The sequence below is a fragment of the Taudactylus pleione genome, unplaced genomic scaffold, assembly GCF_031769625.1.
Source record: "Taudactylus pleione unplaced genomic scaffold, aTauple2 ptg000179l, whole genome shotgun sequence".
In the NCBI taxonomy this organism is placed as follows: Eukaryota; Metazoa; Chordata; class Amphibia; order Anura; family Myobatrachidae; genus Taudactylus; species Taudactylus pleione.
The window spans coordinates 36,645,374-36,659,900 of record NW_028284581.1 but is presented as its reverse complement, the minus strand read 5'-3'; the positions used below and the strand labels follow the sequence as shown (position 1 = coordinate 36,659,900).

Sequence of the window (14,527 nt, the reverse complement as noted above, 5' to 3'; positions counted from 1 at the left end):
ACTTGTTGAGTGCTTTGAGGTTGAGAATCGGACGATACGACCCATTGGGTTTCTGTACCAAAAATAGATTTGAATAGAAACCCTGGCCCCTCTGGGAGAATGGAAAAGGCACTATAACTCCAGCCTGGAGCATAGTGTGCAATACCTTCCGCAGCTCCGTAGCCTTGTTCCGGGCCGATGGTAGACCCGTGGTGAAGAATCGAGCCGGGGGTCTGTGCCGGAAGGAGAGGGCGTATCCGTGGGAAACCACCTCCAGAACCCAAGTGTCTGTCGTAGTGGCCGACCAACACTAGGCGAACTGCAGCAGGCGGCCTCCCACCCTGGAATTCCCCAAAGGGAGGCCCGGACCGTCAGGCCGCAGGCTTGTCATCTGGCTTGGGGGCCGGACGTCTGGTACTCCATGCCTGCTTCCGGGGCTTGGCCGATTTCTTAGGACCAGCCTGTCGAGGAAACGACTGTGGTTTGGGCCTGCCCTGGGTCCTAGATGACCGAAAGGACGATGGTCCAGAACCAGAAGGAGCAGCGGCCGATGGGAGACAAGCCGATTTGGCTGCCGCCAGCGTGGCCACAATCTTATCCAGATCCGGACCGAAGAGAACTTCTCCGGTAAACGGCAACGCCTCCAGACCCTTTTTGGAATCTGCGTCCGCCTTCCAGGATCGCAGCCACAAGGTGCGACGAGCAGCCACCGCTGCTGAAGAAATTCTAGACACCAGAGTACTAATGTCTAGGGCTGCCTAGTTGATATAAGTGGCCGAATCACGGAGATTACCAATCAACTCCGCCTGTTCGGCCGGACAGTCGGAATCAAAAGAAGCCTCTAATGAATCCGCCCAGCGCTCCATCGCTCTGGCAACCCAGCAAATGGCCATAGCCGGTCGTGCTGCCCCCCCCCGCAAGGGAATAAGCGGACTTCAGGCAGATCTCCACCTTGCGTTCCGTAGCATCCTTAAGGGAAGACATAGATGGCATCGGCAATGTGGCACTACAGACAAGACGGGTCACGTGAGAATCCACCTGTGGAGGGGATTCCCACTTTGCAAAATAATTATCCGCGAACGGATAAGCCACCGCCAGGCATCTCTGCGGCTGGTACCTTTTGCCAGGCTATTTCCACGCCTCCTCTAAATGGTCCACCAACTGACCCGAAAGAGGAAAGACTGTGGCATCGCCCTTCACATCTTTGAAAAAGGCATACTTAGATTTAGCCGCTGGGGGAACTTCGTCCTCAATCACCAAGGCTGTGCGGACCGCCCGAATAAGTCCAGGAATATATACTTTGGACTTAGCATCAGCGTCCTTAGTATGGAGAGGTTCCTGATCGTAAGGATCCAGAATCTCCCCATCATCAGACGTCCCCTCGTCATCCTCATAAGGAGCCGACAGAGACGCCACCGGCCGTTTATGCGGCCGCATCACAGACTCCCCTTGCAACACATCCGACAAGTGCTGTACAGAACTCGTCAGGGAGTTAACCCACGCTGGCTCCTGAGAAACCGGGAGCGGGGAAATACGGAGATTGTGGGGTACCACCAATTGTCGTGGGAAACCCTGCATGGGTGACGACACCACTGACTGCTGGGATAAACCCATCGGTGTAAACGCGGGCTGCGGAGCTAACTGGCCCACTAAGGCTGTAAGTGCCTGCGCGAAACAAGCCCAGGGCGACTCCTGTACCGGTGCTGTAACCGTAAGAGGCCACGCCATGGACAAACACTGCCGGCAAAGGCCCTCCGCGCTACCCTCCCCCTCCGCTAACGGTACTTTACACGTAGTACACTGTAGCCGGAGGGGAAAATCACTTTTGGACATGATGGCACCACGTATGTGACCTCTCTCACCAATTATAACTTAAATAGGCGAGAGACCACCCTGCAGCACCGCACCACAAGGGCTTAGCAGAAAGAACAGGGACAGTAATAAAGCTGACAGTTTAGAGAAAAGTTACAGGCAGCAGCGCTAGCACAGTCACATACAATGCAAAGAAAATCAATTCCTGCACTAACAGCGCTGATCACTCAACTACGCAGACACAGGGCCTGGTAGGACACAGCGCTGCATACACAGACCTGACCACAGCGGAGGAGAGGTATGCGGGGGGACCCAGACCACGATGCTTCCGTCCAGCGCTTCCAGCAGCGTTCACCATGCGTTCTGGAGAAGATGGCCGCCGAGGAGCAGAGAGGAGGCTGGCCTGGAGGAGGAGCGCTGCCACAGGACCAGTCGGCAGCGTGCAGAGAGGGCTGTGTGCAGCGGGGGAAGCGCCGGCTGTGAGACAGGGAAGGCGCGCTCCCCTGGCATGCATTTAACCCCTGGGACGCCGCAGCGCTACCGCTCTGCTGCGGTCCGCTGTCCCAGGGGGTAGTGGAAAGCGCAGGTTGGTCGCCTGGCTCCACGCTGCAGCCAGTCCCCAGGGAGCCCCCTGCCTGGGGACTTAGGACCCCGCTGCTTACCTTTGTCCCCCTTGGATCCGGCCATGGTCCGGAACATCTGGGGTCACCGCTAGCTGTGACCCCAGATGCTCACCAGCATCCCCGGATCGGTACCGGCGTTCTGGTACCGGCGGGGGTGTAGGGAAGACAGCATGGACGTCAGGACTGACTGTCCATGCTGTACATCCAGATGTGCAGCCACAGCTGCACTGAAGAAAGCTTCAGGGGCTCTTCTAGCCCCCACTCCGACAGGTGCACCCGACGCCGGCCGGGCACCAAACTAAACTGAGGTGCCTTGGCTCGGGGGCGGGGTATAGGAGGGGGACCCTAGTGCATCCTGGGAGGCTGAAAAGCTTAACTCTATGGTGCCCAGCGACTGACGTCACACCTATACCCCAAGGTATCCTATGGACCCTGAAGTAGAAATATATATATATATATTATATATACACACACACAAAAACACACACACACACACACACAAATGTCAGATTTTTTTTAAAAGAGTGCACATATCCACATAAAATAATTTGTTCTGTTTCTACACTGTCTAGCATTGCTGAATTTTGAGACATTATAAATAATATATATAATAATAATAGTGCATACTGATTTGAAAGAGCACTGCTATGCTGTACTTAGGGAGGTATTCATGAAAGCTTGGCGAGAGATAGAATTGTGAGAGATAAAGTACCAACCAATCAGCTCCTAATTGTTATTGTGCAGGATGTGTTTGAAAATGACAATTAGGAGCTGATTGGTTGGTACTTTATCTTTCACAATTTTCTCTCTCTCCAAGCTTTCATGAATACCCCTCTGAATCTCATCTCAAATCAGCGCTTCAAAAAGTGCTTTAAATGGAGACAAAAACTTGTACTCACTTTTAGAGTGTTCACAGCAGGTTATTAGTCTCCTTTCAGATCAGTAAAGCAGCAGGAGGCGTGAGCATTACTATATTACAGCTATCGCAGCTATAGCTAATGCGTCCTCTGCTGAATCTGTACTGCACACCCACAGAACTCCATTGCACTGTAACAGACTTAAACGCTGGTGTATGCTACTGTCAAAGATGAAATGACACTAAGCAAAACTAACATTTGTCAAGTGTGCGCGCAGGTCTTTTCACTTACATTTTAGACTATCAGTTAGTGTTTATCTTTACAAAATTACATAGAGTCTGTATAAAGCGCAATAGAATTTGCTAACTGTTAATCTTATTATTAACGCTCATGTGTAATAGCCCTAGATACCTATATTACCACCGATGATATTTCCAACACAATTAAACAGACAATGCAACCAAGTGCCGCGGATTCCAAATCCCATTTATTTCCATTCTAAAATCGTATATCTTAATATATCCTACTGATGTGGAAATGTGCAATTAGATCACATGGACAAGGCGATTTAGCACTAGGTTTTTCCCACCAAGTACCAACTATACCTCAAAAAGTTATTATCCACATGCACTTATACATCTAGCCTCTATACGCCATGTGGCGCAAGGCACATACAAGTGTCACACATCACATTAATCAGTGCAGTCTCCTAAAGCGGTGTGTCGGATCCGTTTGCTATTAAGATGCAATTTCGGACGAAAAAGACGCGAAAAAGATGCTTGGCGCAAGTTGAGCCACACAGGACCTGTGGCGTCGAGAAGTGCTGTTTGGCACGACTGCAGCTATAGTGTATGAGCACACATCTGTACCTGACAATATCTATGATCGGAAATGGGGAACAAAATAGTCCAAATCTCCATGCATAAAACCCCCACTAATATCGGAATCAGTATGACTGACTGCCGGCGGTTCAAATCCCAATGCCGGCAGACTGGCAGCAGTGGAAATCCCGACAGGGGATTTAGGTAAGTATAGCTAACCCTAACCTCCCCCCCAGTGCCCAACACTAACACCCCCTAAGTGCCTAAACCTAACCCCCTCTTCCTCGCAGCCTAAACCCAAGTCTCACGGGGGGGGGGGGGGGGGGGTGCATAGCCCTCCCCCCCCCTCCCCTCCCCTAACCCTCCTGAGGGGGTGCCTAACTTATCCCCCTCCCCCCGGGAGCCCCTAACTTAATCCTCCCCCCTGCGGCTGTCCGCGCCCGCCGCCTGGCTCTTACCATCGATCGTTATGCGGGGCGTCCGGCTCCCGGCGTAGGTATAATGACAGGCGTCGGGATTTCGACGCCTGTCATTAGTACCCTGCCAGGATTTGACAGTCCGAAAGCCGGCGGTCGGCATTTCGACCGTCAGCTTCCTGACTGCATTCCCCTAAGATCAACTCAAACCATACTCATGTATATACGGGATGAGGTTACACTCTTATGGCATCTAAAAATCAAAACAATCAGATGAAAATCAGGACTGTTAACATGAGGTGCTGGGAGCTTCCCATTTACTCCATACAGAACAGCTAATACAGTCATATTTTACTAACACAACAAAATTCCCTTTGATTAATTGCTGTACAGATACTTACTTCATGGCTGCATAGTAAAAGGCTCCAAGCCACACACTGGATGTCAGTACATGGACGGTAACCATAACTTTTCCATACTGTTTAAAAGTCTTTTTAAACCTCTGGACTAGGCCGATGGACTTGTCTTGTAAAGGATCTGTGTCATCTGCAGCATCAAGAGGGTCATTTGTGGAGAGAGCTTCTTTACCTTTGAGTGAGCTATTGGTATCAGGAGGACGACTGTGAAGGGACTTTTGGTCACGTGGTGAATCTTGCCCAGGGAATGAATGAAGCCTTTGCTTTTCCACTAAAACCGGGCATCCAATCCTAGCTGAAAAGAGGTTTCTCCTCTGCTGTCTACATGCTCGGAATGACAAGGTGGACACGGAGAATATACTGGTTGAAGAACATCTCAGATGTAGTGTCCTCAGTAGATGCATGATGACAAATCTATAAGAAATGAGGAAACATAAAACAAGAGATATTAGCATATTTTCCACAAATTTAAAGACTGAAACAGGGACTTGGCTCAGCATGATTCAAACACAATTACATTCTCCCACAGCACCTTCCATTTTAGTCCTGATCTATCTTAATTGGTCTTCCAACATGAATGTTTTGTGTATGTCACAATAATTAAACATAAGCAAGTCTACCAAAAGATTTCACTTACTAGGGCCATGGACCGCAGCACATTGTAAGGCTATTATGGTTTTATTAAACCAACTGCCATCTGGATAGTGATTTGTGGTCTCTACATGTTAGAAAGCTAAAGAAGTGTTTCTAAATCTAGTGTGGAGAACATCATCACAGAGTGGTGCTCCCTCAGGAACAATAATGATTCTCTAAAAAGGGCCAGAGAATAATATCCTCCAGATTACTACCTGTGTACTAGCACTCAGTACACCCATAAACAAGCAATCGGCCTTTGTACTAGCACTCAGTACACGCATAAACCAGCATGCGGCCTGTGTACTAGTACTCAGTACACGGCAAGCGATCGGTCTGTGTGCTAATACTCAGTACATGCATAAACAAGCACTCGGCCTTTGTACTAGAACTCAGTACACGCATAAACAAGCAATCGGCCTTTGTACTAGCACTCAGTACACGCATAAACCAGCAAGCGGCCTGTGTACTAATACTCAGTACACGGCAAGCGATCGGTCTGTGTGCTAATACTCAGTATATGCATAAACAAGCAATCGGCCTTTGTACTAGAACTCAGTACACGCATAAACAAGCAATCGGCCTTTGTACTAGCACTCAGTACACGCATAAACCAGCAAGCGGCCTGTGTACTAGTACTCAGTACACGGCAAGCGATCGGTCTGTGTGCTAGTACTCAGTACATGCATAAACAAGCAATCGGCCTGTGTACTAGCATTCAGTACACGCATAAACAAGCAATCGGCCTGTGTACCAGTACAAAGGGGGTGATTCAATTATACCTCTTTTCCACCTAAAACCCGGGTCTGACCTTGGTTTTCAGACATGGGAGCTGATTCAGACGCGCTCGCAAGCGGGTCGATGGTCCCCCACTGTGCATGTGCCGCCTCCAGCGTGCGCATGCACGAGACCCGGCCAGCGACGGCAGCTCCGTCGCTACGGGTCTCGCTACAAGACTATGGCCCTCATTCAGAGCCGTACGCTCTGAGCAGAGCGCACGCTCTGCATGAGGGCCGGGCTCCATTTTCATGGAGCGTCCTCCTGGACGCTCGTATAGCTGTGGGTCACCACCCACAGGCTATACGAGCGTGCATTTTGATGGCCGCGATGGTCGTGACCATCGCGACCATCGAAATTGCGAGCCGGAGCCTGCGGTTGAGGTTTTCAACCGCAAGCTCCGGAGTGATTTTGGCTCTATCAGAGCCAAAATCACTCCCACTGACATCACTAGTGATGTCAGTGGGCCGGCTTCTGACGGGAGGTGTTCCCGTGGGAACGCCCCCGTCAGGGAGGCACGCCCCCGGCACGCCCACCAAAGGGGGCGTGCTGTCAATCAACATTGACAGCACGCCCCCTTTGATCGGACACAACGAGCGAAGGAAAGTCCTTCGCTCGTCGTGTCTGGCGCATGCGCACGACGGAGCTCCCTCCGTCGTGCGCATGCTCAGTGCAGACCATCGACCCACTTGCGAGCGGACAGCCGCTCGCGAGTGGGTCTGAATCAGGCCCTATGTCAGTAGTGGACTTCCTGCTCTATTGGAGCAGGAAGTCCACTCGGGCTTGCGGGAGCCGAGACCCTACCACAGGGTCTCGTCGCAAGCCTGATGGTCGAGATTATCGCAACGGCCTCCTGCCCGCTCGCAGAAGCTGTGGGAGGTCTCCCACAGATTTGCGAGCGGCCGGCCAAAAAAACAAACAAAACGCCCTGACTCGCCAACAGCAAGAGGCTCTGAATCAGGCCCATGGTTCCAACCCAGGTCAGACACTGTTTACACAGCACCATCGATCTGGGTTATTCTCAGGTCAGCCCCGTTCACACCTGGGTCTGCCCTGCTAAACTTGTAACATCATAAAAAGTGGGAGGTGACTGCTCCACAGTCACCAATCAGCTAATTTTAAGCATGACCCAGGTCTGATACCCTAGGTTGCGCCGTTTACACTGCACCATTACCCAGGTTCATCCTGGGCCCAACCCTGATAGCTACCTGGATTGGATTGCCAGGTCACTTGACTCGGGTTATTTTTCAGGGACCCTTTTACAACCCGGGTAGACTCAGCAATAACCCAGGTTTTTGCTCTGGTGTAAAAGGGTTATTAATGGCTTGGCAGCTATGTGTCATCCCGCAATGGAACCTCATGATCAGCAACAGTTCTCGTTTTACCTCACACCCACTAGAGGAGAGCATGAAAACTTGCGTTGAGCCTACTGTAATGGGCAAATATGTGCGCAGTTGAACAAAGCATTATGTTCGGTGGCACATCAGCCCCAATGTGACACAAAGCCGTAAAAACTACAGTAAGTGCACCCAACTCATGGGGTTCTCAGACTTATGCACAGAGTAACAACCACAGTAAATTCACAAAACTACTGACAGTATGGATTGTACACTGGCATAAGTGACATTTGATTCGTAAAAAGTAATAAAAGGACACAGGATAATTACACATAAGTGCTTGGAAGCTATGAGAACCGTATTTTGTAGGATTGCCTTTTGTATTCTTGTTGCGGGCAGTCCCTCTGCAGACTCCAACAGTAGACGGCCATCATGTAACAATCCCACTTTCCTTGATATATTTTTTCCATTACCTGATTACCCTGGTGGAACTGTTCACCCTGTTCTTCACTTAACTATATTCCACAACTAGTACACTGTCTCCAAGAAGAACTCATTTTTTCAGCTACAACGTTTTGTTTCACACATTTAGTGCGAACTCAGAACAGAAGCCAAGGACGTACTGAACAAAACAAGCCCAAAGGGCGGGAAATTAGTTGTGGTGGGACAGAGAGAGCCGAACAAAGGTGTGCTAACTGCGTCCCTCCGTCCTCTCCGTTGCTCCTCTCTGTATGCTGGGAGGAGGCGTGGCTGTGATCTGAGGAGGTCCCAGCATTGCACTGCCACGCCTCCTCCCAGCGTTAGTGAGGTGATATGAATGTGTTATGTGTTGCTCCTTTCTGTATGCTAGAAGGGGGCGTGGCTGTGGTCTGAGGATGTCCCAGCAGGATCAGCAGTGCACTGCCACACCTACTCCCAGCGTTAGTGAGGAGATATGAATGTGTTATGTGTTGCTCCTTTCTGTATGCTGGGAGGAGGCGTGGCTGTGGTGTGAGGATGTCCCAGCAGGATCAGCAGTGCACTGCCACGCCTCCTCCTAGCGTTAGTGAGGAGATATGAATGTGTTATGTGTTACTCCTCTCTGTATGCTGGGAGGAGGCGTGGCTATGGTCTGAGGATGTCCCAGCAGGCTCAGCAGTGCACTGCCACGCCTCCTCCCAGCGTTAGTGAGATGTGAATGTGTTATGTGTTACTCCTCTCTGTATGCTGGGAGGAGGCGTGGCTGTGGCCTGAGGATGTCCCAGCAGGCTCAGCAGTGCACTGCCACACCTACTCCCAGCGTTAGTGAGGAGATTTGAATGTGTTATGCGTCTCAAACTTGACTACCAGCTACGTTATCACAAATAAAACTAATTCTTGTTATTGTTGAAAGAGGGTAGTTGTTAAAAAAGCAAAACTAAGTAAATTCTGTTAAGTATAGCAGGCCTAGCCTAATAAGGTACTTCAAATGGGAAAAAATTATTGAATTTTATAATTTTTCATTAATTGAAAACTGGTGCCAATTCAGCTATAGCGGAGATTTAATGCGAAAATAGGACCTGCAACTACTCTCAAACCAATCTTAAAACCTTGGCAAGAAAAAAATAAATATTTTTTTGTTCTCCAGTGTTATAGTACAACCAGAAACATACTCGTATAAGGAGCTTCCCTCATTTGCTTTCAGAGATTGATGGATTATTGCATATATGAAGATTACTTATCACCAATCTGATAATGATTCCATAGACATGGTTATCAGATTGACTTTCCTTGGTTTAACACATCCTATAAAATTAATCGACTCCTAACTGACATTTTTCAAACACAGGGGTCTATTCACTAAAGGTGGGTACACACTAGGACGACGGCCGCCGTTCTGACGATTGGTAAGTGCACACACTTACCAATCGTTGGCCCGTTGTGTCGTGATTAACGTCACGACTGGGCGAGCATTTACATGTGCCCGCCCAGTTGTGATGTCAGTCACCCGTGGCCTGTGCAGATAGATCGGCCATCGGATGTGGTGCACAGCTGACGTGATAGGTCTGTGAATTACGTTGCTCACAGGCATATTGTCTGTACACACTGGCCGAAGCACACTCGATATATCGGCCATTCAACTAAACGGCGGATATGTCGGCCAGTGTGTACCCTGCATAAGCCTTGGAGAGAGATAAAGTGGAGAGAAATAAAATACCAACCAATCAGCTTCTGTCATTTCTCAAACACATTCTGTAATCTTAAACTTGAGCTGAATTTTATTCCTCCCTTTACTCCCTGAGCAGAGAAAAGCATTGCCAGGCAGGGTTGGCAATCATCCAACACACAGTATGATCCTGCTACATGTCATGTGAGTGGTAGGGCACTAGGATACTTATCGGCATGCTGGGGCCCATTAGTATAGATGAAAGATGGTTGCAAACACAGGCCTATTGAGGTGGTCTGCTGACTGCACTTACCAAGATATCTGAGAATGAGGCTTGATTTGGGAATATGGGCATCATTCAGCATAGATCGCAAGTCTGCAATCGAACGCACCTGCTTGCTGCAAAATTATGCAAATCAATGCGATTGCAGCATTATACCAAGACGCCCATTTCAGGCAAACGCAATCTTGCCATATAAGCTGAATGAGGTCCTCTATCCATAAACGTGATAGAAGGTCAAATGTTGTAAACCCACAGCCTAACGACCGAAACAGAGGCGGCCGGTCAGGATGCAAGCGGCCGCCCAGTTTCTGAGCAACCGCTTGCATCCTCCGGACCGCCTCTGAATGAGGACCATAGTGCCTTGGTTACAATCAAACACATGGCCCCAATGTTGCGAGGTAGCAATGCTGTAGCATAGTGCCGTGGTGATATTTATGTGTCTGTATAGAAGGACAAGATCCTGGCCAGAATAACTCATTAGTACACCTTTCCTGCATGAGGTCCTTAAATACAATGGGCCTCGGGAAAAATTGAAAGTACACCTATTGGCGCACTGTGCATGCTCCGCAATCAAGCCTACTCAAGTATGGGCGATACATAGCTATGTAAATTTTAAGCACAACTACACTTGTGACTGAAGGGCATAACTGGGCATTTTCATACAAGCAAAGTTCAGATGGTGATGGAATTGTGGGCCATGCAGAGTTGGTCAGAAGCATAAATAAGTCTATTTCCAGTATGTAAAGTTTAGAAATGCGTGCCAATGATGAGAAGTATCAAACTAAGCATATTGAGGAAGGGCATATGCACTCATATACGGCAGATCAACACATCATCAGGCCCAATACTGCTGCCCTCAGCTTCTACGAGAACCCCCACAACATCATTATTGCATAGAGCCAATAGTGTAAATACAATAGTGCATAAAAACCGCCTACAAATTAGGGACAGAAACTTCATAGCATTACCGTACCTTATCGGGGCACATATAGCAAAGCAGCCAGCGACCCAATATCCAGATAGGAGCTCTCAAGTGTTGTCACAATGATGCCGTGCTTATATCCAGCATACTGTAAGCTAGTGCCTGAGCAAAACAAAAGGGATGAGAGACATTAGGGAACTCCACATACCTATATAATCAGCTTGGTGATGGAACAGCCTTATTTGAAATTATTTAAAAATGCATTCTGCTATTTAGCTTTATGACATGCAGTAATATAGTAATGAGAAGTCAACCCTGCAAAAACATCCGAAAGTATTCAAGCACAGGAATCATAGGGAACACAATGTGTTTTTTTATTTTCGGTTTATAAACTACATTTGCACAGCTTACCTTGTTGCATAAAATACTATTTATCAAGATTCTGTATAAGCGTCAAAATTAATATCTGGAAAACTCAAGAAAGTATTTTTGTGATATTTTGGCAATTTAGGGCACTGAAAATTTTGATAAATCCTCATAAGAAGCCTCCCTCAGTGTTTCATGTATCGACGTCAAAGGAGAAAACTTTAAATATATTCAGTGCAACAAAAGGAAAAAAAGAATGATGCATTTATGTGTTCATATTTTATAAACGTGCAATTGAAATTAAACGCCACAAGTATGTGGTATCAGGACTACAGTAAGGTAAGTTTAATCATTACCCTACCCATAGAATTTTTTGTCCAGGAATGATGATGTTTGTCATCGAAAGATGACGTTTTGCCTCTTTCTGAGCCCCGTTTTTTGGAGGAAAATCTCCGAAACTGGCATGCAAATCCGAACTAATCCGAGCCTGCACATTCCTAGTTTAAAGTGTGGTGTGTTTGTGTGTGTGTTTTCTTTTCCAATAATGTTATTATTACTCAGTATTTTTCCTGACATAGCAGGCACTAGATGCTGAAGCATGTTGTTGCCTGTAGTTATACAAGCACCAGTATGTCCTGGTAGCCATGGGTTTATTTATTCTTCCACAGGCACCAGCATATCCAAGCAGGTAATGGCTACAAGGCTTCCTGGACTTTGCAGTGCAAAGGAGTAATGCTGAATATCTAATTTGCCTCATTACTAGACTAAAAGGTGCCTATCCACTAGCACAGGGTTCGACAAATTTTTCTAAAATCTAGTAGCCAGCTTAAAAATATAGGAGCCAGACCGTCCCAAACCAAAACATATGAAACCTTTGTATACACTACCACACATGCTTGGGGTGGCCCACCTATTAGCCTTTTAGTGACCTGGGCCTAACGCCCAGGTCACTCACACCTATTTTGGGGGGCAGATACCTTATATTGGGCCTAATGCCACCTATGTAGCCCGGGCCTTGTGCCTGCCTATATGCACACAGGCCTATTGCCGGATTTACCCCACGGGCCTAGTGCCCGACAACCCTGGTGGTCTAGGGAGGGGTTAATAGTAGGCCTCACAGAGGGCCTACCTGCTACGGTGAAAGAGGCTGCGGGGGGGAGCTTCATTAGCTCTTTCACTTTCCACCCCTTCAGTCCTCTCCGGTCCACCTCTTCTTTTCTTCTTTCAGCCGGCGCCTCTGCCGGAACGCTTCTCTCTTCTTCAGGAGGTCTTGTCTCCTCCACCTCCGCACTGCTCCTTCCTGCTCAGCGGCGTCTATGACGCGGTGAGCCGTGACTGGCTCGCCCGGTCTGCCTCTTATTGGCTGCTGGACCACGGCTCGCGGTCAGAGCCAAACACCCGCCGCTGTATCAAGGCTACCGGGTGACGGGCTACAGTAAGCCCGCAGACGGAGGCAAGTCCTGACCGCCGCCACTTTACTTTGAAAAAAAAAAAAATACATTACGCTGTTTTTTGCACCAATGGAGGAAAACCAGAAATGCAGTATTAGATGTATTCAATATTAGGGTGTCTAAAACACCCCCACTGTTTTATGCAGAAATGATCTGTTGTGCAGAGCTATAATAAAGGAGTGAGCTAAAAACATAGACTGAAAAAAACCCCAAATGACTATGACAAAGTAATGCTGGCCATACACGGGACGCTTTTCAACACGATTTTGGCAATTTCTACAGGTTGGTCAGACCAACCGTTACTGAATGGATGCCGTGCGCAGCAGTCCTTCAGACTCCGGGTTGCACAGCTGTGGAGGTGGAGGTCCCCAACCTTAGATTTCACCACCTGCGGGCCACTTCGGCCCACGGGTGGAACAGTGGGACAGTACTGCACTAAGGAGTCCTTCCTGTCTTTGGGAATAATGGTAATATAAGCCTCCATGGATTGTCTGGAGGAATTCATATTTCAAGAAATGGCAAACAAAAAAGCATCAAGGAGAATGGGAGCGAGTTTATCTTTGAAAAACGAATAGTAGGTAACTGAAAATCCACCAGGACCTGGAGAAGAGGAATTGGCTTGCACCACTTGCATAGTAAAAGGTTTTTCTAAGGAATTGTCAGATCTAGGTGGGTTTTTGTCACCGACGAGATGACAAATTTTTCTCATTCACATTCATTTTCGGTACATATTACAGGGTGTGTGTCTACAAATCTAACAAGACCTGAATCAGTACATCACAATAAACCATATGTATACTGTGACAGGAGAGGGGCTGGTGGAAGCCCAGCTAGTGAGGCTCCCCCCAGCCTGATGTTATTTGGAGGTGTGCCATGCGGGCACGCCTCCAAATAACGTCACACAGGGGGCGTGGCCTATGTTACTTAGGCCACGCCCCATTTTTGCCCACACATGGGCACCCTATTAAGAGCCAGCACAGGGTGCTCCGACTCCTGGAGCCGGTCCTGATGAGGGGAAACTATATACTACCTCCTCGTTTACTCCCATCTGCTAGAGACTCCCCAACTACTATGATCTTAATGATCAATCGTACACCATTTGACCACATCTTATGAAGAATTTCAAGGGAAATCGTACAACTGATCTTACCAACTTTGAATCTCACCGTGTATGGGGGCCTTAAATTCACAATATCTACACTACAAGCAACTGCAGTCTGCATAACCTAGACAATCATCACTGGACTCTGGGCCTGATTCAGAGCCATACGCAAAAAGCGTGCGCTTGCTCTGAATCAGGGCGGCCGCTTTTTTTTTTTTTAAATCCGGCCTCCTGGCTGCTCGCATAGCTGTGGGTGACAACCCACAGCTTTTGCGAGCGGCCAGGAGATGGTCGCGACCATCGGGCTTGTGACGAGACCCTTGTGGTAGGGTCTCGTTCCCGCAAGCCCCTATTAGAGCCGGAAGCTCACCCACTGACATCACTCATGATGTCAGTGGGGCCGCTCCCAAATGGCAGGCGTTCCTTCGGGAACGCCTCCGTTTGGGCAGCCACCCCCCCTGCCCGCCTCCAAAACGGGACGAGCTGTGGATCAACATCGACAGCCGCCCCTTTTGGATGCGAGCACCGGAGAGCGCGCTTTTTGCGCTCGCTCTGGGGATCGCGTGCGCACTGGCCCACAATCGACCCACTTGCGAGCAGGTCTGAA

General features: G+C 48.6%; 1 protein-coding gene across 2 annotated transcripts in view; it reads right to left on the bottom strand.

Moving 5' to 3' along the window:
- Positions 1-14,527, bottom strand: part of MIMS1 (mitochondrial inner membrane scaffold 1) — a 58,688-nt gene that overhangs the window by 28,826 nt on the left and 15,335 nt on the right. For both annotated transcript variants that reach the window (XM_088475932.1, XM_088475930.1), the window contains exons 2-3: positions 11,053-11,163; positions 4,910-5,338 (exon numbers count right to left, since the gene is read on the bottom strand). In XM_088475932.1, coding sequence (XP_088332058.1) covers positions 4,910-5,328 — 419 coding nt within the window. In that variant the 5' untranslated portion in view covers positions 5,329-5,338; positions 11,053-11,163. The remainder of the gene's footprint in view (positions 1-4,909; positions 5,339-11,052; positions 11,164-14,527) is intronic.